The sequence below is a fragment of the Garra rufa genome, chromosome 9 (genome assembly GCF_049309525.1).
Source record: "Garra rufa chromosome 9, GarRuf1.0, whole genome shotgun sequence".
NCBI lineage: Eukaryota > Metazoa > Chordata > Actinopteri > Cypriniformes > Cyprinidae > Garra > Garra rufa.
In genome coordinates, this window is record NC_133369.1 from 39107432 (window position 1) to 39133889 (window position 26458).

At 34.5% G+C, this 26458-nt stretch overlaps 1 protein-coding gene across 2 annotated transcripts in view; it reads left to right on the forward strand.

The window, feature by feature from the left end:
- hdac9b (histone deacetylase 9b) overlaps positions 1 to 26458 on the forward strand; it is a 75221-nt gene that overhangs the window by 14650 nt on the left and 34113 nt on the right. Inside the window, exon 1 of one of the 2 annotated variants that reach the window (XM_073847343.1) lies at positions 22181 to 22794. The exons of the other annotated variant lie outside the window; for it this stretch is intronic. Coding sequence (XP_073703444.1) covers positions 22683 to 22794 — 112 coding nt within the window. The 5' untranslated portion in view covers positions 22181 to 22682. Of the gene's footprint in view, positions 1 to 22180; positions 22795 to 26458 lie in introns of those variants that run through there. 2 annotated transcript variants of the gene reach the window in all.

The following is a 26458-nucleotide window of genomic DNA, read 5'->3' on the forward strand; positions in this document are numbered from 1 at the left end:
TGAAGGTGAAGAACCACAACTCTGTGATGTTGGTGGGTTTCCTCCAAACTGCTTGCTTAGGTTCTTCCACAACATTTTAATTGGGTTAAGGTCTGGACTTTGACTCATTCATTTCAAAACATTACCTTTGTTCTTCTTTAAACATTCTTTGGTAGAATGACTTGTGCTTGGGGTTGTTGTCTTGCTGCATGACCCACAGTCTTTTGAGAGTCTGTTCTTAAACAGATGTCATGACATTTTCCTTTAGAATTTGCTGGTATAATATAGAATTCAATGTTTCATCAATGATGGCAGGCCCAAGTCATGATACTACCACCACCATGTTTCACAGATGTGATACGATTCTTATTTTCTCTAAAAATATTAGCTTCAGTTTTGGTTTCATCCATCCATTAAACCATTTTGCAATAGTCCTCTGGCTTGTCCACATGATCTTTAGCAAACAATTGTCTTTTTGGAGAACAGTGGCTTTCTTCTTGCAACTCTGTCATGTGCACCATTGGTTGCTCAGTGTTCTCCTGATGGTGGACTCATAAACATTAACATTAGCCAATGTGAGAAAGATCTTTAGTTGCTTAGAAGTTACTTAGAAGTTACCTGGGAGCTTTTGCAAACTCGCAGACTATTACACGTTCTGCTTTGGAGTGATCTTTGTTGGTCGACCACTTCTCAGGAAGGTAACAGTGGTCTTGAATTTCCTCCATTAGTACACAATCTGTCTGACTGTGGATTTGTGGAGTCCAAACTCTTTAGAGATGGTTTTGTAACCTTTTCTAGCCTGATGAGCAACATCAACACTTTTTCCGAGGTCCTCAGTAATCTCCTTTGTTCGTTACATGATTCACTTCCACAAACATGATCAGACTTAGTTAGATCCCTGTTTTTTGAATAAAACAGGTCACATACTGACATTTGATAGTCATTGCACTGACTGAAAACACATCTGCAAAGTAATTAAATTAACTGCTAATCCAAGAAATTCACATACTTTTGCAATGCACAATTATGTAACACTGGAGCATTTTTCTCAATAAGTAAATGACAAGAAAAATATTTTTCTCTCATTTGTTTGATTGGGTTCTCTTTGTCTGCTTTCAAGACTCAAATAAAAATCTGATGATGTTTTGGGTCATATTTATGTCGAAATATAGAAAATTGTAAAGAGTTCACAAACTTTCAAGCAGCACTGTATATATACAGTACATATATATAGTAAATGACAGATTATTTCTCTAAAACATGTAGAACCTTTTGAAGCTGCTTTGAAACTGCAATTTGGACCTTCAACCTGATGGCCACCATTGAAGTCCACTATATAGAGAAAAATCTTGAATGTTTTCCTCAAAAACCTTCATTTCTTTTCGACTCAAGAAAGAAAGACATGGGGTGTGAGTAAATTATCAGGAAATTTTTATTCTGGAAGTGAACTAATCCATTAAAAGTTACGACCTGATCAACTGAAATGGACCAAAATGAGGTCTGAGCTCAATTTTAAGGCCAGTGATTGCATGCAAAGAGAACTTGGTTCAGTGAATTTGTTCCTTTTCAAAAGAAGTTCGGAGTCTTTCATTCTGAAAATGCTCAATTTTCATTATGCTGTCAAGCAAACATGAGTCACGCTCCTTTGAGAATGTCATTTATTCTTTTCTGCAAATAATAACAGGAAGAATTTGTCCTCTGTTTTGTTCATTGTGCTGCACGCTTCTCTCTGGGACCTTTTTCTAGGAAACCTGATTCACCCTGGTCATGGAAAGCCACAATGGCGTAGGTGGTAACATCCAGGACAATAGCAGTCAAGGAAATCTGCCTTTCCCTTGTTGCAATGTATAATTTCCTGTTTTTCCCAAACCTTTTGCACATATACACAGAAAGAGATCCAAATGGGATCCAGTTTTATTGATGCTGAACTGATACTGAAAGCTTTTCCCTGAAAGCAAAGGCAGGATCTGATTTTCTGACTCATATGCAGCTAAAGCTATTATGTAAGAAATGTTCTCAGATCAGTTACATTTATTTGACTCTTGCTACTGTATATGGTAAGTTTCTAAACATGGAGTTCTTCTTTTGACATCTTCATTGTTTATGCTTCTGTCCAGTGATTTCATTAAGAAAACATCAATTAAATATTGTGTTACACATGGAGACTCCAGCCAAGCAAAAGAATGATTATCAACATTTTCCTAGACTGAGCAATTTGCTTGTGAAGCAGATAATATCCCCAGAATAGTAACTTACCTAAATAGGTAATGGATTAAGCATTACTGGATTGTCAGCGGGAGGAAAAAAAAAAAGAAGGTTGTGTGCGTGTGTTTGTGTCTGTCTTCTTGTGTGTGTGTGTTATAGTGTATTTGCACTTGGAGGACGTTGGGTGTGTTTCCAGAGAGATGGATTGAGATGTTGAGATTATTGAGAGATAAAACCTCAGATTAACTCAGCGAGGAGCCTCAGCGTTTCACTATTGTGTTGTGATCTCTGATCTCTAATCGTGTGGTGCCCAGTAACCAGATTTGCTCTTAGCTCATGTATTATATTATATTATATTATATTATATTATATTATATTATATTATATTATATTATTATTCAAATTTATGGATTAATTTACTATTTGACTATCAGTAATAATAGTGATAAACCAAATGCTGGAATATTATCATACAACAATGTATCAGCCCAGTTTGATCTCAATGCTGTTAATTAAGTGTCAAATTTATTTTAAAGGAGAAGTTCACTTCCAGAACAAAAATGTACAGATACCCCCTTGTCATGCAAGATGTTCATGTCTTTCTTTCTTCATTTGTAAAGAAATTGTTTTTTGAGGAAAACATTTCAGGATTTTTCTCCATATAGTGGACTTCTATGGTGCCACCGAGTTTGAACTTCCAAAATGCAGTTTAAATGTGGTTTCAAACGATCCCAGCCGAGGAAGAAGCATCTTATCTAGAGAAATGATTGGTTATTTAAAAAAAATACAGTTTATTTAGTTTTTAACCTTAAATGCTCATCTTGTCTAGCTCTGCCTGAACTCTGTTTTTACCAGTTTAAGTCAGTTAGGGTATGTCGATAAACTAAAATCTTATTTTCTCCCTCAACTTTCTCCCTCAATCATTTTAAAATCATCCCACAATCGCTACAGATGTACCGACCCAGTGTTTGCAAAGTGATCATGCAAAGAAGATCAAACACCCTCAACTAAAAAGGTAAAACAGCGATGTAGGACGATTTTGAAGTTGAGGGAGAACATGAGATTTTTTTTTTCAGCATACCCTAACTGTCTTAAACCGGAAAAAAAAGTTCAGGCAGAGCAAGACAAGAAGAGCGTTTGAGGTTAAAAAGTATATTATTTGTAACTTATTAAAAAAAAAAAAAGCATCGTTCAAACTCTGGGCACCATAGAAGTCCACAATATGGAGAAAAATCCTGAAATGTTTTCCTCAAAAGACATAATTTCTTTACGACTGAAGAAAGAAAGACATGAACATCTTGGATGACAAGGGTATGAGTACATGAGGTGTATGTGTGGATTGTCAGTCACTGCATCAGTGTGGATATTCACTATACTTCAGAATAACAGATACTACGTCTTGGAAGTATATCCAAAATAAGTTTTACCAGAAAATGGCACCTGAACAAGTAACATGTCTGCCAGTTTTGTTCTGACCAACTGAAAAATAGTTTTACAATAAACTACCAATGGGGATTAAAGGGGTTAGTTCAATCAGCCCATTATTTACTCACCCTCCAATCATATGTATATGACTTTCTTCTTTCAGACGAATCCAATCAGAGTTGTAATAAAAATGGTTCTGGCTCTCCCAAGCTTTATCATGGCAGTGGGTGGGTGTAACTCTAATGCTCCGTGACGTTTTAAAATAACGTACCATCTGCACTACACCTAAACCTACCTGATAGTATGAGCAAAAGCGAATGTGACAAAAAAACGTAATCGGAGGCATGCCGTTTTAGCTTGTTTTTCGATCTTTCATCTTTCAGCTCTTTTATCGTGAGTCGTGTTTTTCACGGGATTCATACCCAAGGATTCCGCAACCGATGTCCAGTTCCATGCTGGCTGAGTTACCGAGCAAGCTTGTTACATCCAGAAAGTTAAACATATGGAGCTGTAATCATAACTGTGTATGAAAACGATTACAAGTGCTCGCTGTTTTACTGCCTCTAGTGTTGGAAACTGCAGTGTTATGTACTTATTGGTACATATTTTGCGTATTGCGAAAAAGCTCTTACAGGTATGTTTTCATCATGAGATCAGGTAGAAAATAACATTAAATAAAAATCAACGTCCTCCTTCTGATTTAGAAATTTAAATGACAATTATTTCAATATCTAATGTATGCCATTTATGGCAGGTGATGACTACATGGTTTACAAGGTTGGCAGTTGTCAAAAATTTTCAGTGCGAAGGCTGAGGTGGGTTACGAATGTAGGCTGCGGCAGGTTAAAGGTCAAAGAGAGAGGCTGTGCGTCTGTGCTAAACCCTATCTAGCCCGACTGTTATTCTGAGGTAAATCAATATGCTCCAGCAGTCATGGTCTGATTGATCATGGGGATTTCAGTGAACTGTCCCTTCCCTCCCAGCGACATGCACAGCAACATGTCTATTTATAGAGCTTTATCAATACAGCACTGAAAGGACAGACAGCAAAGCCTCTTCAGAAACAGGCAACGCGCAGAGAATACCAATAGAAACGGGCTGAGGAGAGATTTCTGAGGTCATCACGGCTGCAAATGGCAACGTTCATCCAGAGAAAAAGAATCCATAACTGATTTGAAATAATTTACGCAAAACATTCTTTAGAACTGCTCATAATTGTTCAAGTGGAAGAATATGCTTTCACCAGCTGAACACAATTTATGCAAAACAAAAATGATGCAATATGTGTTTTCTCCAAGCAGGTCTGTAATACCTAGAGGACCTTTTAGCATACCCATTCATCTCAATGGCAGTTGATCAAGAATAGAGCAACAGCCTTGGAAGGGCCTCCAAAAATGGTCTATTATACAATGAGATAATCATTTATACGTTGTTTGCAAAAAAAAAAAAGAAGCAACTTATTGATAGAGAAACAGCCTTTTTACCTTAATAATGATCTGCTTTTCTTACAAACCAAAGCACATTGTTTACAATTGCCTGAATTGTCATGTGCTTGCGGGCAGAATGCTATTTCTAAAATACCTATTTATAGCTTTGATAATTAAGTTGCATGATTATTGTAGGTTTAAAAAAAGAGTTTGTCTAAAATGGTTTGTCAGTAACCACCCATTCATGTCTAAATTTGCTTAAACTGAGTCACAACTGTGACCATTTCATGAATATTCTGTCAACCGCATCTTATTCCAAACCTATGACTTTGTTTCCTATCCTGTATGATTGTTTTTGTCCATATAATGAAAGTCAATGGGGTCCAAAGTTGTTTTGGAACCTATTGACTTTTATCGTATAGAAAACATCCTTGAAAATATCTCAAAACATCCCTTAAATAGAAGAAGGAATGTCAGGTTCGGAATGGCTCGACAGCACATGTACATCTGCAAGATGTCTGTTAAAGATTGCTTGATCTGGGAAGCATCTGCTGTGTATAAACGTCTGACAGACGTCTTTTAGATGTCAGTTTTACATACATTCTAAAATCATAAATATCTTAAAGACATCTAATATATGTCTATTTGACATCTGATAGCCCAGCTAACATTTTTTTGGTTCCCAGAACGTTAGCCAGGAAAGTTTAGGTTAGGGGAACATTCCGGGAACCTACTGGGAACGTTCAGGGAATGTTCTCAGAATGTTGCGGGAACATTCCCTGAACGTTCTCTTTAGGTTAGGGGAACTTTCCGGGAACGTTCCCGGAACATTCCCTGTAGGTTCTCAGAATGTTCCCCTAACCTTAAGGGAACATTCTATTTATGTTGTTTTTATGTTGAAGACAGGAGAAAGCTTGTGCTGGAGAAGCGCGTGCAGATCAGAGGCACGTACACTGTAAAAAGTTTTCACCAGTTTCAACTTAAAAACTTAAGTTTAGCAGCTGCCTTAAGATTTTAAGTTAAATAAACTTAAGCTATTTAAACTCATAAGTTATATCAACTCATTTTTATTGTAATAAGTTAAAATAGCTTGTAGTTTTAAGCTGATTTAACTTAAAAACTTAAGGCAGCTGCTGAACTTAGGTTTTTAAGTTGAATCTGGTGAAAACTTTTTACAGTGTAGTAAAGAAATAAACCCAGTGTTTATGATATGATTTTCAGACGTTTAACCTTATTTTTAGCTATAAAATTTTATGACCACTTTGATGTCTACACTTTATTAAAAGCTTATTTCGGACATGAAAATAGTTTGTATGATAAAAAAATATACATACATTTCAGCATTAGAATGATCAGAATCAGCTGTGAAGTTTTAATTAGTTTACATATATGACTACTAAAAATAACCTGCAAGGAACATTCTGGGAAGGTTCTTTTTAGGTTTTAAAATTAAACCAAAAAATAACCTGCAGGGAACGTTCTGGGAATGTTCTTTATAGGTTATTAAAAAGAGAACCTACAGGGAACGTTTCTAGAACGTTCTCATTTGGTTCTCAAAAAATAACCAAATGGGAACCATATGGGAACGTTAGGGGAACATTCTGTGCTTGTTGGAAGAAAACGTCCAATAGACATATTGCATATGAGCAAACACTAAAACAAATTTCTGGCAGATGTAAATGCAGACGTCAAATAGACGTCTCAGTTATGTACGTGTGCTATCAGCTGTAAATAATAACATTTGCATTTTTTGGTGAACTATCCCTTTAAAAACTAGGTGCATAGGTTCCTTGACAATGGATTGTGTGTCAATACCATTCTTGTCTTTGCCGTATAATTAGACACTTCGCCTGAAATTTATGAAGTAAACAAAAGAAGCACTTTCTGCACATTATCTGATCCAAGCCGCAAAGTGCTCTCACCCTCAACCTAAATGTCCTGCAGGAAATACCAGCGGAGGCTAGACTGAGTAACCTAATAAAGCCACAGCGCCTAAATCATCAGACGGAGCGGAAACATGCCCCTAGAATACAGCCAGATGGAGATGCTAATTGGGTTTGGACCTCCAATAAACAGCGCTGATGCCTTCGGGCTTCTACGGGGCCGACCAAGTGGCTGTTTGAGACTGGAGGTGGACTAAGGTGACAAATTCACACAGAGGGAGATTGAACACGTCTTTGTGAAGGACGAAAAGGCACTGAGCAGAGGAGGGAAAACCTCAGAAGAAGGTGGGAGGAGGGAAGGAGAGCTGATGCAAGTGTGTGAGCGTGAACCTGAAATGTTGCCAGCCTGTCTGTGAGGCATGTTGCCCCAGATGAGCTGGGACCCATGGGAGGACAGAGATTTCTCGTCTGTTTCCAGGTACACCTACAGCACCGGGCTCCCCTGCCACAGGCAACCTGACACGAGTACATCCCGCTGTTAACGCCGCAAACAATTATGATGAAACTCTGAGGGGAGCAAATACGTAGCCATGCATAAACAGCACATATATGTAAACAAACATATTTCTATGTGGAATATATCGCCTTTTCTTTTGTACTCACACCCACACAGTCACTTTTTTTCCCTTAGCTATATCTAAATGAAGACCTGGGTTATTATCGTAAACTAAAAATAAAGCTAAGATGAAAAATAGTTTCTATAATCGAATCATCTCCATGTGTCAGATAAGATATCCCACCTTCCGAACTGAAAAAAGCCACTGCTGTATCTAATTAAAGCTATACTGAAGTGAAAAGTAAAATTTATAACAGTTATTACTTTAATGTGAGTATAGCTTATATATAGCTTGTCTGTGTTTTTGTGTTTCAGACAGACTATAAGTAAAGGTGTTGTCACTTTTAGCATAATTTTGATACAATTTTGCAGGTAGAAAAGGTCCGACAGTAGTGTTGCAATATAGGCTACTATATGAAGTATACGCCTTATTCAGCCCGCCGCCATTTTGAATCGAAAACGAGGCTGTGAGGGATAGCAGTCCAGCAGCGCCCACTGTGGCATATTGTTGCGTACCGGGACGTAGATTGTTTAGTCATAAAAATAAAGAGAAAATATAATTTCACTAATTTCCACAGGACAAAGAACTTCAGAAAATGTGTATTATTAAAGTTCGACAGGACATAGGACCTAACTTTCAGGTAACAACATTGCATTTATTTAAGAAAATGACTGTGGAAACTAGCCGGTTGGCTAATTGCTAATTTATAATGTGAGCATGTTTATCTTCCTTTAAAAGTTTACGCAGAGCTAAAATGTTATGTTTTACTACAACAACTAAACTAAATATCTACATTTTGTATAGATTACAAAGAACACAAGAGTGTGCTCCTAACATTTTACTCAGGATTGTTTTTCAAAAACACTGACTGGAATTAGGAAGCTTAAGGAGGGTTCAGCTCCGTCTGTGTTTACCTGAACTCAAAGACCTCACGAAAAGAAAACCTTGCGATCGTAAATGAAAAAGATATTATTTTTATGATGTTTTAAAAATTAACATGCTTAATAGTTTGTGTTAAGAGCCTGCAGTTAGATCGTAAGCCTCTTTCAGAGAACATGTTAAGTCATACAAAAAACAGTGGGTAGAAAGTTTATTTTTATGCAAAGCGATCAAAAGATAACATTTATTAATTAGTTTGCCGTGTAGAGTTTGGGGTCAACCCCTTTTAAAATCGCAAAATGATATTCAGAACATTATTTTTTGTTTCTGTTTTGCTTTAGACAAGGAAAACATCATGTTTATCGTAATTTCATAATAAAGGTCGGGAAGACGCTTATGACCTAGCTGCAGACTCTTAACACAAACCATTAAGCATTTTAATCTATATAACATCATTTGAAAAACTCTGTATAAGCGTTTAAAGGAAGATAAACATGCTCACATTAGAAATTAGCAGTCTTTCCACAGTCATTTTCTTAAATAAATGCAATATTGTTACCTGAAAGTTAGGTTATATGTCCTGTCGAACAATCCACGTTTTCTGGAGTTCTTTGTCCTGTGGAAAAATGTGAAATGACGTATTATTTTACGGTTATACAATCTACATACCGGTACGCAACAATACGCCACAGTGGGCGCTGCTGGACTGCTATCCCTCACAGCCTCGTTTTCGATTCAAAATGGCGGCTGGCTGAATAAGGCGTATAGTTCACACAAAATTGAATTGAACTGAAAAATCTATGCCCTGGTGACAAAAACAGCTAAAACCAGTCTAGGCTGGTTGGCTGGTTTTAGCTGGTCAACCAGCCTGGTTTTAGCTGGTAATAGCTGGTCAGCAGGCTGGTTTTAGAGGGGTTTTGGCCACTTTCCCAGCCTGGGAAACTACCAGCTAAAACCAGCTACTTCCAGTTTAAACCATCTACGACCAGCCAACCAGCCTAGCCAACTTGAATCCGCTGTGAAATCTGCATGAGAAAATCTTTTTGGATCCTTGTGACCAACTTGAATCCGTATTTGAAATATTAATATAATATAAATATAAATCCATTGCTAGCCCTGCTGAAAAAAACTGCTAAAACCAGCCTAGGCTGGTTGGCTGGTCTTAGCTGGTTTAAGAAAGTGGCCAAAACCCCTCTATAACCAGCCTGCTGACCAGCTATGACCAGCTAAAACCAGGCTGGTTGACCAGCTAAAACCAGCCGACAAACCTAGACTGGTTTTAGCTGTTTGTTTGTTTTTCAAAACCTTAACCTTGGCTTATTTTTAGCTATAAAATTGAAATTATATTATCATTATAATGCAATTTGACCACTTTGTTTATGATAAAAATATATAGGCTATACATTTCAGCATTAGAATAATCAGAATCATCTGTGAAGTTTTAATAAGTTTACATGGTTATGACTACTTAACATTAACCTGCAGGGAACGTTCTGGGAATGTTCTCTCTAGGTTATTAAAATATAAAACTTCAAAATAACTTGCAGGGAACGTTCTGGGAAGGTTATTTTTAGGTTATAAAATGAAACCTAAAAATAACCTGCAGGGAACTTTCCGGGTTTTTTCAGCTCTGCTGTTTTTTTCAGCAGGGAGGCTATATCTGTTGTGTGAACTTCACTATATTCTAAAAGAAATAAAATTATTAAAAACTTCATCGTTCATCGAACAGTCATCGTTCTTGGTGTGAACAGGCCTTTATTAACTACTTGGGGATTTTCAGTGACTCTTTCTGCATGTTGCGTCGTTACGCCAGTAGGTGGCAACAAGCGACTTTTTAATTGATTGAATCACTCAAACAGTTCGTTCAAAAACTGATTCGCGACTGTCTTGTGCTCAGACACACGACGGTTGATCTTCGGATTTATTGGAAAGTGTTTCAGTTGATGGAGCATAATTAGACAAAGGAACTTGCAATGCTAGATCTAAAATGTAAGTTATTCATTTCCTCATCATGTTACTTAATAGTCACTCACCGTCTTGTTTGTTGTAAAGTTGTATATAAGCAGTATTAGCGTGTCTGTGAAGGTTTGTGTGAATCACATTCGAATTCCGAATATTTTGATTACATCATGCTCGCCTGATATTGCTTATTTGGAAATCTGGATAAAAGTACAATACTAGTCAAACGTTTGTGAACAGTAAGATTTGAAATGTTTTATAAAGAAGTCACTTGCTCACCAAGCCTGCATTAAGTCGATCTAAAGTACTGCACAAACAGTAAAATTGCTAAATATTTTTACTATTTGAAATAACTGTTTTCTATTTGAATATATTCTAAAATGTAATTTATTCCTGTGAGCAAAGCTACATTTTCAGCATCATTACTCCAGTCTTCAGTGTCACATGATCCTTCAGAAAGCATGCTGATATGCTGAGTTGCTGTTCAAGAAACATTTTTTATTATTTTTTTTTTATCAATATTTAAACCAGTTGAATACTTTTTTTGGATTCTTTGGATGAATAGAAATTTCCAAAGATCAGCATTTATCTAAAATAAAAAAGCCCTTGTAACATTTTCAAAAGCTTGTAGTGAGTATAATTTTTGAAGAAGAAATTATATAAATGAATACTTTTATTTAGCAAGGATGCTTTAAATTGATAAAAAGTGACGATTAAGACATGTATAATGTTACAAAAGATTTTTATTTCAAGCTCTTTTTCTGAACTTTCTATTCATCAAAGAAACCAGAAAAAAATCTACTCAGCTGTTTCCAACATAATAATAATAGTAAATGTTTTTGAGCAGCAAATCAGAATAGTTGGATTAATTTCTGAAGGATTATGTGACTGGAGTAATGATACTAAAAATTCAGCTTTGAAATCACAGGAATAAATTACATTTTAAATAGTCAAATAAAAAACAGTTATTTTAAATAGTAAAAATATTTCAGAATTTTACTGTTTTGCCGGCTTGGTAAAGCAGAGACTTTTTAAAAAAAACATTAAAAACCATAGTGTTCAAAAACTTTTAACTGGTAGTGTCGATGTATACGTGTTTTGTTTCTAAAAGAATTATTATTATGTAAACAATTCCTTACGGAAACTCTTAGCCTACTACTATCGTAGTCAGAAATGAACAGACTACACTCTTAAAAATAAAGGTGCTTCACGATGCCATAGATCCTTTTTGTTTAAATGGTTCCATAATGGACCTTTAACATCTGAAGAATCTTTCTGTTTCACAAAAGGTTCTTTGTGGCGAAAGAAGGGTCTTCAGATTATAAAAAGGTATGAAAGAAATGGTTCTTTAAAGAACCTTTGACTGAATGGTTCTTTGTGGAACCAAAAACAGTTCTTCTATGGCATCGCTGTGAACAACCTTATAAAGAGTGTACATTATTTATTCTCTTTATGAACCATTTTCTCCTTTGAAGAGATTCAAAAAAGGAGTTGTTTTTTCAGGTGTAGCTAATTTCTTTAGATATTTTTCAGCAATTTTGTGTCCAAAAGTACAGCTACTCTAGGTCTCTCTCTTTAACGCACACACCCAGCTAAGCATCAATGAAAAAAGTATAATTTCTTGGTCAGACAGTGCACCTAATCCATTTATTGGATCTAAGAGTTGCAGAAAGAAAGAGACAGACAGACATGAGAGACAAAAAAAGAGACTGAGATCTTTGAAGCAAAGAAAAACAAGTGAGCAGACACTCTGGAACTGACACCTCCTCTCCCACACAAAGTGGTCATCATCCAGTATGGAACAAAAACACGCTGCAGTCTGATCTAATTAACTAAAGAGCAATATTTGCTCACCCGGAGGACAGCTAATGCAGCGCTGCCTTTATATGGAACGAGGCGAGAGCAAGGAACCAAAGAAAGAGTGCAGAGCTTTTAGAGTAAACACATTTGGTGCCCTTGAAGAAAAAAAATTCTATAATGTGCTCGGACGGAAATGTATGGACATAATGCAATTGAGTCTCGGCGTGTGTGTGTGTGTGTGTGTGAGTGTGTGTTGCTTCGAGTAGTCAAATGTATTTCTGATGCAAAAGGCTGTAATATTTATAAACTCCATCACCTTTTGCCTGTGCAACTGTGTAAATGCAGAGCACGATGTACACGTCGTCTGTGATGCGACACAAAGCCCATTGTGGTGACCTTCTCTTTTGATGTGCTCTCTTGTTCTCTTTCTCTCTCTATTACCCTGTTTTGTTGAGAGCTCTCCATTTAGCTCACATTTAAATTCAGAAAACGCTCAGGAGCTTTTGTCTGATCCAGCTCATGTCGTGGAGGTGACAGCGCTGTCTTTGGCCAGGCATATATGTATGTTTGTGCGTAAGTGTGTAACTCCAGCTTACACTTTGACGCTACACTTAAATGCTTTAATAAGACTAGAACGAATAAAGGCCAGTGCTGACGTGGATGCGAGCTATAATGGGCCCCCTGCCACTTTGCTTTTTTCTGTTCATCTATCAGGGCTACTTGCTTTTTACGGACACAAAATGCCTTCAAAAACCAGCACGGGAAGTAGCGTACAAATATCAGAGTGTAGGTTATCTGTGTGTAAATGACAAAGGCTATTTTTAGATGCAGAGGAGATGGGGTCTTTGAGGTGATCTGGATCTCTTGAACACTCTGAAATACTATGAAGATGCAGACTTAAAGGGATCGTTCAACCAAAATGAAAACTCTGTCATGCTTTACTCACTGTCATGCATAGTTGCAAACCTGTATAACTTATTTTCCTCTGCAAAACATAAAATAAGATATTCTGAGGAATTTGGAAACAGTTTCTGCCACATAAGAAAAAAAACATGCTATGATAAATAATAAATATGACATAAAAAAAATCTAAATTATGAGATACTAACGTCAGATCAGTCAAAATTAGTACGTGAAAATGCATAATTTTGACAACGTTTTGTTACTAATTTAGATTTTCAATCAAACAGTTGCTTTTTTTAACCCCATTTTCACCCCATTTTCACTACCCATTTACACTACATAAATAAGATGCAAAGTTGAACTTATTAGATAAAAGTTGAAATTATGATTTGCAAAAACAATTTTGATGACGTTTTGTCAAAAAAAGTATGACTTAGTACCTATAATTTAGATTTTCAATCAGTTTTGGGTTAGCCATTTCCACCACATAAGAAAAAAACATGCTTTGATAAATCAGAAATGTGACATATAATCTAAATGATCTAAATATAACATAAAGAATTAAATTATGTTTTTGCATGTAATAATTTTGACGTTTGACGAAAAAAGGGCTTATAAATATGATGTAAAAAATCTAAATAATGAAACACTAAGTTAAACTCGAAATTATGATATGCAAAAGACATAATTTTGATGACTTTTTTGTGAAAATTATGACTTAGTATCTCAAAATGTAGATTTTCAATCAGTTTTGGGTTACCCCATTTCCACCACATAAGAAAAAAACATGTATGACATAAAAAAACTAAATAATGAAACACTAAGTTAAACTTATAAGATAAAAGTTGAAATTAGGATATGCAAAAACATAATTTTTGACTTTTTGTGAAAATGTAGATTTGTAATTAGTTTTGGGTTACCCCATTTCCAACACATAAGAAAAAACATGCGTTGATAAATCAGAAATATGACATATAATCTAAATTATCTAAATATAACATAAAAAATTAAATTATGAGATACTTAGACATACTTATAAGATAAAAGTCAAAATTATGACATGAAAATTCATAATTTTGATGACTTTTTGGTAAAAATTATGTTTTTGCATGTCATAATTTTGACTTTTATAAGTGGAACTTAGTATCTCATAATTTAGATTTCAATCAAAAAGTTATTTTACCCCATTTTCACAGACAAATATATATATATATATATATATATATATATATATATATATATATATATATAAAAGATATAATATAAATCATAAATGTGATGTAAAAAAATAATGAAACACTAAGTTAAATTTATAAGATAAAAGTAAAAGCAAGAAAAAACATGCTTTGATGAATCTAAATTATCTAAATAATATGACATAAAAAAATCTAAATTATGAGACGCTAAGTCATACTTATAAATAAAAATCTAAATGATGACATGAAAATGCATAATTTTGACGACTTTTTGTTAAAAGTATGTTTTGCATGTCATAATTTTGACTTTTATCTTATAAGTGGGACTTAGTATCTCATAATATAGATTTTCAATCCAACAGTTGCTTCACCCCATTTTCCCTGCATAAGAAAAAAAAAAAAAAAAAAAAAAAAAAATATATATATATATATATAAAGATAAATCATAAATATGATGTCAAAAATATTATAAGATAAAAGTCGAAATGATGATATGCGAAAACATAATTCTGATGACTTTTTGTGAAAATGTAGATTTTCAATCAGTTTTGGGTTACCCCATTTCCAACACATAAGAAAAAAACATGCTTTGATAATTTAGAAATATGAAATTGAATCTAAATTATCTAAATATGGCATAAAAAAATCTAAATTATGAGATGCTAAGTCATACTTATAAGATAAAAATCAAAATGATGACATGAAAATGCATCATTTTGATGACTTTTTGTTAAAAGTATGTTTTTGCATGTCATAATTTTGACTTTTATCTTATAAGTAAGATTTAGTATCTCATAATTTAGATTTTCAATCAAACTGTTGATTTTTTTTAACCCCATTTTCACTTCATAAGAAAGAAAGTGCTTTGATAAATTGAAATAATGAAACACTAAGTTAAACGTATAAGATAAAAATCTAAATTATGATATTCAGAAACATTTTTTGATGACTTTTTGTGAAAATTATGACTTAATATCTCAAAATGTAGATTTTCAATCAGTTTTGGGTTACACTATTTCCACCACATAAGAAAAAAATATGCTTTGATAAATCAGAAATATGACATAGAATGTAAATTATGAGACACACAATAAAAGTCACAATTTTGTCATACAAAAATGTAATTATGACATAAATTTTTAAGTTAAGTTTTAACTTTCTGTCTCATAGTTTTGGCTTATGGTTTTATTACGATTAAAAATGTTGTCATAATTTTGACTTTTCTCATAATTATTATAATTATAATATTAATAATAATTGTAATTATCTGATAATTATGATTTACCAAAGAAACATTATTTTTGACTTCTTATGACAGACTTTTTTATCTCATAATTTTGACTTTTTACCTCATTATGACAAAGTATGTCTACATTTTGTCTTTTTATCTCATTCTTATGACTTAGTATTTCATAATTTTGACTTTTTATCTCATAATAATAATAATAATAATAATAATAATAATATTTTTTAACTTTTTTCATAATAATTATAATTTTAATTATAATTTTCCTCATAATTATGATTTACTAAAGCTAAATAATGTTTGACTTCATACACTATCTCATAATCATAATTTTTCTCATAATTATTATAATTGTAATTATCTCATAATTATGATTTACCAAAGATAAATTATTTTAACCTTTTATCTCAAAATTTTGACTTTTATCTAAATTACTGTTTTTTATCTCATAATCATAATTTTGACTTTTCTCATAATTATTACAATTATAAGATACATTATTTTGAATTTACTATAATTAACCTTTATCTCATAATTTTGAGATAAACTTTTCTTATTATAATTTTCTTATTATTATATTATATTATTAATATATTATAATTATCTCATTTATCAAAGCTAAACTATTTTTGACTTACTATAATTAACTTTTATCTCATAATTTTGACTTTTTATCTCATAATTATGACGTAGTATGCCATAATTTTGACTTTTTATCTCTTAATCATAATTTGATCTTTTCTCATAATTATTATAATGATAACAATAACAATTTTGACTTTTCTTATAATAATAATAATCATTTAAATTATCTCATAATTATGATTTACCAAAGCTAAATAATTTTTGACTTCTTATAATTAACTTTTTATCTCATAATTTTGACTTTTTATCTCATCATGACTTAGTATGGCTAAATTTAGTCTTTTATCTCATAATTATGACTTAACATGCCATAATTTTGACTTTTTATTTCATAATCAAATTCCACTTCAATTTAAAATTTCATGTCACAGATTTGACTTTTAGTCTTATAATTATAATTTACCAAAGCATTTTTAATGGGCTTTCATAACATTAATTTCTGTTGTATAGACAACAAAATCTCAAAATGTTCCACAGATGAAAACAAGGGAAGGAATACATTTTTGGAATGACATGAGGGTGATTACATGATGACAATTTTTTCATTTTTTCAGGTAAACTATCTCTTTAACTCAACTCTATGTAAACTAGATTACTTGCACTTTATCTCAGCAATCCAAAGAAGAGGTTAATTCAATGTTGCTCTTGGATATTAACCTTCCTGGAAGTGCAGCTGATGTGTATGTTTGCAATAAAAAGTGCCATTAACTGACCATCTCAGTGAGTTCATATAGATGACAAACTGCTGTACAGTATATATGTGCTATTTATAGATGCAGGCTTATTCAGTAGTTACTTGAGTTACAAACACTTAAGCTCTTGCCTTGTATTTACTACTATATCAGTAACCCTTTTCAAGCAAGCTTGTTTTAAACATCCCTTGAGCTCAGCCTAAAAATCATTAGCCATTATGCTTGAGGTACAGTAGTGCAGTCTAAGCTGAGTTTTATGTGACCGCAGAACAGATGAGCACTGCTGTTAGTATGATTAGCATTTCTTCTAGCTTTATCGTTATTTCTCTTTCGTTCTCTCAGTGAAATGTTTGTCTTAAAAATCTCCATCAGATCTCACGTTGATGGGATGTGTATGTCTGCTGTCAACACCAATAAATATTGCATACTGAGAAAGTTCAACAAACAAAACTGAATTTTCTAAATCGTTGATGTTTGGAGAATTAGTTTTGTTTCTCCAAAAAAAATAAAAAAAAATAAACATGAATGAGATTTTAGTGCAGTGTGACAACAGAAGAGATCGGAGTGAGAGTTTTAAATAAAGTTCGACCGACATACAGATGGCCTCCCTCTGTGTGCTCTGATCTAATAATTCATCTTAAACACACTTGGCCAGCTGGGAAATCCCTCCTGAAGAGCAACACTGGCCTCAATATACAACCTGCCTGGTCTACAAATGACCACACACACACAAACATAAGCTAAACAAGTTCAACTTAGACGTGCGATAGTGTTTACAGTTATCCTGAGAACTGTACTTGGCAATGCAAAATTTCTATAGAACATCTTAGCAATGAAGTATGACAGTACAGTGTTAAAAATAAAGTTCTTTGTAAAAGTCCAAAGGTTCCTACGAAGCCTAAGGGGGGATGTGGTGATGGAAAATATATGAGATGGGTGGAAAATATGTATATTTTAATGCTTTTGAGTTTGTTTTACAAAACTTTATTTTTAATTTACTTACAACTCTTTCACGTTTGCTCGGAAATGCACTGAAATGTAGTTGTTTTCTGAAGAAAACATTGCAGGATTTTTCTCCATATAGTGGACTTTAATGTGATCAACGGGTTAAAGGTCCAAATTGCAGTTTCAATGCAGCTCTAAAGGGCTCTACATGATCCCAGCTGAGGAATAAGGGTCTTATCTAGAGAAACGATCGGCCATTTTCTAAATAAAAATACAAAATTACATACTTTTTAACCACAAATGCTCGTCTTGCACTAGCTCAACCTCGCGAAATCACTAGTGTTGTAACAATATCAAAATCTGAAGTCCACAGTACGATATTCCTGGGATAGTTAAAAAAAAAAGGCAAATAATGACTTTACATTTTACATTTACATTTTGTCCATTTTAAAATTAAATTACTTTGAGAGTTCAAAGAGCTCTAACCCATGTTCTTAACTAAGAAAACTTAAATCGGAAAAAAGTCAGTGAATTGACTTGTACCTGAACTTTAAAGAGAACTAAACCCTATTTTTATTTGTGGCATACTGTCTCAGTCTAAATTACATTCACAGTGGTGTTTTAGGAAGCCAAACAAATGAGAATATAATAATAATAACAGCAACAATGACAGTAATAGTCATATATTGTAAAACAGTTGCACTGTAAAATAAATGAAAATGAATATTTGATCTGTATATTATTTTTGCTTTGCACTACAGTAGAGAAATTACAATAGTTCTTTCCTAATTTCTACACTTGAAATAGATATTTTGAATTTGGACTGCAGTAACATTACCCATTTGAAACGCTAACTGTCAGCAATTAATTCTGCATGTTTTAAGCTTTAATTTTGACGGAAGTGGCAGGAGAGCTTTAATTTTGATGGAAAATTCCAGCTTTAGTGAAAATGTTGACCTACAAAAACGAGTTTCAATCCACCAAAATAAAGCATAACTGGTGGCCATTGCATTCTCAAACCCGTGCTAAACTCACAGCACATGCAATAAACAAGTTCACTGCATTCGCTGTGAACTGAGCCGTTCTGAGGCACAGAAAACACCGGATCACAAGCTGATTGCCTGAAAGAAGTGTATTGTGCTTTCAGTTTTAGTTCTTTTGACAGAGACTTTTCCAATGCATAATGGCTCAAAAGCAGTGGCGGCTGGTGCTAAAAATTTTTAGGGGGGCGCACACAAAATGAATCACACTTTTAATACAGGCTTTATTATCAGTAAAGTAATCATTAAACATTTGTAATCATCCCAAAAAATATTAGCCATTTTTATTAATGTGATTCAGAGATAAAGGCCATAATACTAATGTTATCCACACGAGGGAGCCACAGGATAAATATCAAAGACAGAGAAAATAAATTGATTTGTAATAAAACATTGCATATAAATTAATTTTCATAAATGTATATATAGTCCAATATAATAAGTAATTATAATGCTATTCACAATATATTTGTATGTCCAATTAAAGAAGGAACACTATATTATATATATCTATTTTAATATTGTGCTTATAATAATACTAACATAAACACTCACAATTTACTTGAAAAAAGACATCTACATAAACCCTTGCTTGTACCCCGACAAATGAGTTAAACTGCATTGTTACAGTTAACGTTACTTTCTGTGTAGTTGCCCACAACGCTTCGGTGACAGGACTTTGAAATAACAAACAATGAAAACAATAAAAGGCAAGACTTACATCGCATCTAGCAAGCAAACTCTATCCAAGCTCCATGATTCGTAAGTTTATTTTTATTTATTTTTTTCTTCATTTGAACGGCTTGTGAAAGATAAAATCAAATTTACTTTCATCTCGGAAAACATATTGCACATATTTGACAGTCGAGAACGGTCCAATCACATGAGGACAAAATATATAAAAACAAGATTGATTGGCTAAGATCTAAAGTGGGAGGGTCTGGGGCGCAGTGCTCTGCGCCCTGAGGACAATCTGAAACAAGCCAATCAGAGCTCAGCCTCAAGTCACATGCGTTTCAAAAATGTACAGACCTAATAGACACCCATTTGGCCGGCGTCCCGCATACACAAACAAACGAAAAACAGTTTAGATTTTTTTTTTTTTTTACAGGTGCTAACATAACTACCAGTCGAATAGTATGTCAAAATAATGCAATTTCGTAATTATTTTGCAATATGTATTAAACTTATTTTTAACATGTTAATAGTCTTAACATGTTAATAGGGGGGGGGGCCCAGCGCCCCAGCGCCCCCTATGGACCAGCCCCAGCGCCCCAGCGCCCCCTATGGACCAGCCGCCACTGCTCAAAAGACTTTTTTAGACTGTATAAATAAGGGATGTAAGGGTTTTATCAATATCGTGGTATCGCGATAGCAAAACTGTCTTAAAATCATCGTGGTCACATGATGATATAAAACGATAGGTCTTCCGGGGGGGAAAAAAACATAGTTTTTAAAATATATTTAAACGTCTTATTCTAGCATAAAAGGCCATTATTCTTTGGCACAATATCTTTCAAATGAACCAAAACTGAAAACACAATATGTCTTAATTTGCTGTGCGTTTCAAAGCAAAGTGTGCACTTCATTCAGGTGGTTAGCTCGTGATCCGGTGTTTTCTGCAACTCACAACGGCTCAGTTCACAGTGAATGCATTGAACAGGTTTATTGTATGTGCTGTGAGTTTAGCGTGCATTTGGGAATGCAACAGCCACCAGTTTTTTTTTTTTTTTTCATGGTAGATGATTAAAGCATTTCACTAGATTTGTGTTGAGACGTGTTTTTGTAAGTCTTTCACTGAAGTGAGGTGTAAGATTTCACTGAAGCTGGAGTTTTCCTTCAAAACTTCAGAGCTTTACTGCCATTTCTGTCAAAATAAAAGCTTAAAAGTGCAGTATTAATTGCTGACAGCTAGCGGTTTAAATGGGTAACGTTATTGCAGTCCAAATTCAAAATATCTCTTTCAAGTGTAGAAATTAGGAAAAAAGTATTGTAATTTCCCTACGGTATTGTAAAGGCAAATTAAAATATCTATGAAATATATTAATTTTAATTTATTTTACAGTGCAACTGATTTATAATATATAGCTATTACTGTCATAGGAATAACAATAATATAAAATTGTTATTTTTAATATTATATTCTAATTTGTTTGGCTTCCTAAAACACCAGTTTGAATGTAATTTAGACCGTATAAAACAGATAAAAAAAAGGGTTGAGTCGCCTTTAGAGCTCTTAATTTTGAACTCTCAAAGTGCATTAGATAGAATAATAATTTAATTATATAAATACTAATAATAAATACTTGTGGAAAAATAACTTGTAAAAATTTACAAAATTTTCATTTGGTCTTCAAGTCTTCATTTGTCTTTTTTTTTTAAATATCACAATAAATATCGTATCATGGACTTCATATTGAGATATTGTCATATCGTAAGATTTTGATAGCATGACATCCTTAGTTATTACATATTTTATGCATGAAAACTCACCATTCCATTTACAGTCAAACCAAAATGTATTCAGACACCTTCAACATTTCTCACATTATCACAGTTTATTCACTATAGTTTAGAAAATGGTAATAAAATATGACAAGAACACAAGAGTTAAATGTTGTCAGAACAAATTAACTTTGATGGAAAGGTATGTCATGGATCACAATTAACCCAAAATTCAGACAATAATTACACAACTCTTGACCAATTACCAAGCAATGCTTAATTTTGTTCAGTCTGTGGTGTCTGAGTAATTTTTGCTCCCAAATTTGTATCAGTTTTACTAGTAGAATTTTTGGGTATAATACTGTTACAGTTATTGTACAGTTGCTTTATCCAACATGCATTCATATTTTAATCTTGAAAGCAAGATTGAAATGCATGTACATCTTTGACAACCCTAAATATGTTGCATTTTACTTTGCACGCTGAGCACATAAACCAGCTGCGCGGTTCAGAGCAGCAACGTGTCGTGCGAAATGCGTGGAGATAATATTTATATCTCCAGAAAAACTGGTAGTGTGTCTTTTTATGGAGGCCAGAGGCATGATAATGGACGAGAGATGGAGTGAGAAAATGAAAAAAGAGATAAAGATAGACAGCATACTAAACCGAAAGAGCGATAGACACAGAGACATGCCTTCTGGCTGTAGATGAGGGCCACAGCTGTGTTTGGTGTGGTATTTTTAAACGCATCAATGCTGCTCCAATCCCCGCACCGCGCCTGACCTATTTATAGCCCGAGCCGGCCATTGTTCTATTTCTGTCACCTGTGGGCCATGCTCTTGTTGATTCACATGCAAATCAGCCTCCTCCTCTCTGCAGCAAGCAGCTTGATGGAAAACGCAAAGGAGAGAGCTGAATGCAGCTCTGGAGCAAAAGGAAACCACCTTGGAAGACCAAAAAACAGTTTGAGAGGGAGGGAGGACCGAAAGCAGTGAATCTGACACATCGGGGAGAAAATAACAAGCAGTTTTGTCGGGACAAGAGGAAGGCAGAGTAGAGACTGTAGAGACTGTGAGAGACTCTCCTGCTGATTCTTAGAGCCACTTAGGTGTCGACTAGAGAAGAATCGAAGAGATGAGCAGAGGAGAGAAGAGGAGGAGTGAAGGTTTTTACTGTTAGTGAGGGAGAGCTCTGTCACTCTTCGGGTGTCGCTTAAGAGGAGGAGGAGGAGGAGGCAGGGGCGAATGTTCCTGGTCTCTTGAGAGAGAGAGAGAGAGAGAGAAACAGAGAGACACACAAACACAGAGAGAGAGACCGAGAGAAGAGGAGGGGACAAGCTGACAGCAATACAGGAAGAGCAGGGCTGGCAGACGATGTGCTGCTAACTGAAGTACTAATGCTCCAGACCATTTACGAGGCCGACTCCTGTTTCTCCGCAGACGGCATCGGGAAACACCGGCTGCCTCTGACCCCTCACGACGCTGACATGCACAACGTCAACAACTCAGGTGACTCTTTTTTTTACATCTCTCATCCTGAACTCATCATCAAGAGAGTTGCAATTTGAAGTGCTGTACGACTGTGTTTATGCTGTCACTGGAGAAAGTTTTAGGAGAGCATCGTTCTATTAGTGAGTTTAACCTTAAACCTCAAGGTACGTGTAATTATCCCGTCAGACGTCATTCGGGCAGAAAGCGTAGGTTATAATGGGGATAAAAACAGAACGCGTACAGGATGTTATGCGACTTTAGCCTTTAATTCAGGAGAGAGGAAACTTCCTCTGTCAACATGAAAGGCGCGTTACTTTTCACATTCGCCAAAGACAATCAACCCGTTCTATTTTTGACCTGACACTGTTTGCCGAGAGCTTGGCTCTGACATCACTGAGCGAGGATGTGTTTGCTTTATTGTCTAAAATTCAACCGTGACTCATTTTTGCTCTTTGCTGTCGTTTCTGACTCGTGCTTGCTGCCTCTGACCGGTTCAAAACGTGTTGTTCTGGGAAGTCCACGATATGAAAGTTGGGGTGAATGAGGGGGGAAGGAAGTGCATGTATAATAAGAAGACAGCTTGAGTCATTTCGGTTCCTGAAAGAAGGGTGGAGGACATTGCTTCACCTCTGATTTTTCTGTCTTCGCATTGAACCGCAGGAGATTGTCTGCCTAGATTTCAGCATCGTTGCAACACAACTGAAAGTACGCTCAATTTTGCCTAACGCAATCCTGTCGTTCTAAATATAGTTCTACTAACCCTCATTTGTATGAGTGCAGTGCGCAAAGACAAGAGAAAGACTGAGCTGTCGTCTTCAATGAGGCTCAGCGGAGCAACCTGTTAGGGGACTAAGTCCGACCAACCAGGGCAGTAGGGCGCCCCGTTCCGCGCCCTGATACCCAGCGATTCAATTAATGCTCATCCGTCCAGTGAAAGCCCCGTACAGGCATGTGTGGCATTATAAAGAAGTATGCGGTTAAACAACAGCCCTCCGAGCGAGGCAGGCAGGCAGGCCTGTTGCTCGCTCTGTGGGTCAGCTATTCTTAGTATGTTATTTTCAGCTTATAGCATTAGAGTGCTAAGATTAGCCGCCGTGGCGCTCTGCTATCATACCATCTCCACAAACTCTTAATATAACTGTACAGTGGAACAGTTATTAAGAGAGTTTTGTCACCGTCATGTGATATGTGGTTAGCTTTTACATCTGTTATTGTTGACTTGTTAAAAATGGCCGTTTCTTCTTTTTGTGTTTCAATTCTGTGCAAATAGCCGTGCGAGTATCTAAAGTAGTTTTCACTGTGTGTGATCAAACTGAACTGCAGTTAATGTGTTGTGGTAACTGAGGCAAATAGGTCAAGTTAAGTGTTTGTTAAGAGTGCCGACTTAAGGATTTAATCTTTGGTTCAAAACAATGCTTTGTGCTTTGAGTCGAGCCAGAAATCTAAGAGAGCGAAGCTGCTGTCGAAAGATGTTTATTGTAATGCTAATCAAATCAAAATGTGACAATTTAGAGGAAAGGCTAAATATTCTGTTGAATGAGCAAAATATTTTTGAATGAACGGTTGCGTGAAACGTCTTGTAGTACTACGATTTGTTCTGCTTTATTTGACATGTCTGCTTCAGCGAAAACAAAATACAATGTGTCTCAAGTGCAAAGAACTCATAAAGAGATCTACTTTAATGCACTTGCAGCAATTTTATGCTTACCGAGCAAGCGGTCCCTTAATGTAGGTGATATTTACTGACAATTAATTGATTAGTGCTGTTTTTAATATATTTCTGGGTACAATGAATGACTCTTCATGCATCATCTTGCTGTTTTTATCTTTAGCCTTTCATACGGCTCCAGGCATTTTATTTTTAAAAAATGAGTTTTGGATTATGCTAATGACAGTGATGAGCAAATAATGTGATTATGCGGTCTATGGAGAACTATAAAGTAGAATATTGAAGCGTTTGTTGGACTGATATTATGGATGTATTATTCAAGATAATAAGCAGAATGACTCTCTCGCTGATGTTTAATGTCAGGGCAGTGATTACACTTGATGTTGGATGGAAAAATTGGATTTTACATACATTTTCAAGATTTAGAGTATTGCAGTAAACAGTTTCAATGTATTTAGTTTCTAATTCTCACAGACATGCAAATTGTGTTCCACACAAATACATTATTTATACATTATATAATAATAAAAAAAAAAAAAAAAAAAAAAAAAAATATATATATATATATATATATATATATATATAATAAATTTAGACCTTCAAATTTCTAAACAAAATATGTAGTGTTGGGGGAAAGCTATTTTCTATTATGATTTTTAAGAATTCTGCTTTTTAAAAAATATTTTATATATATATATATATATATATATATATATATATATATATATATAATATGTTATAAAACATGTTATGACAAATGTTGGGTTGATTGAATAAATTTAAAAGATAGATAATTTAAAAATAATTAAAAATAAATAAATAAATAAATAATAAAAAACAATGTTGGGGAAAAATGTTTGGATGATTAAATATATGTTAAACTCTCAAATTTCTAAATAAAATATACAATGTTAGGAGAAAGCTATTTTCAATTATAATTTTTAAGAATTCAGATTTAAAAAAAAATATATATTTTTAATATTTATTTATTTCTCTTTTAAAATATATATATATATATATATATATATATATATATATATATATATATATATATATATATATATATATATCAGGAAAATTAAGTCAAATATATTTGCTTTTCGTATAATTTTTTGGAGCATTTTCCTCCCGCATTTAATAATGCATCCAAAAATAAACCCCGAAAACATATTTTTTTGCTGAAAAGGATGATCTGGATTCCCCCTGTCCTGTTTTTGCTGTGAGGAATAAGCTTCTACTTAAAAATACAGCAGCGTTTCCTGCTTTAGACACGCCTGCAGCCCAGAATAACATCAGCCGTAATGAGCACTCAGTCACCGCAGCATATACAGCCAAAAAAGCATCACTGTTTTTGCTAAGAAACACACCGTATCCCTTCCAAATATAAAAAAGTGTTACTGACAACAGAGGTTAAAAAATAGAATTCAATTTAACTGTGCCGGAGGCTAATTTATAGGGCACCTGATTATTTTGCAGCTTGTTATCTGTTCTCCGTATATACACGATGTACCAGCCTCGCTGTTGGAAAGGTTAACATATGCAGCATTTGAAGCATATTAAAATATGAGAATATTTATGCTGTTTTTCTATACATAACATTAAAAATGTCACAAACTCTGTAATTTAATTTAGTTATTCAACATTGCGCTGACTCTGACAAGCCTATTTATACTAAAGAAAGATTTCATTTCAAATTAAAAGGTAGCGCATCACTGTGTGAGACATTTTTCCCAATGCAGACTGTCATGTATGCATAGACGGTTAATTAAGAGTCTAATTTAGTACCTTTTTCACTTAACGGTGTGTGGGAGGTTTGCTTTTATGGCTGGATGCAGCACTACAAACTCAACGCTTTGATCATCTCTGTAATCAACAGTAATGAGAAACATCAGTCTATGAGAAATGCGTTGCTCAAGGGATTATGGGAAATGTAGTGCAGCAGATGAGTCACCATATCCCTGTGGGGAAAGGGAACCGTTTGGACGCGGGGCAGGATGCTTGTCATCCCTTCCT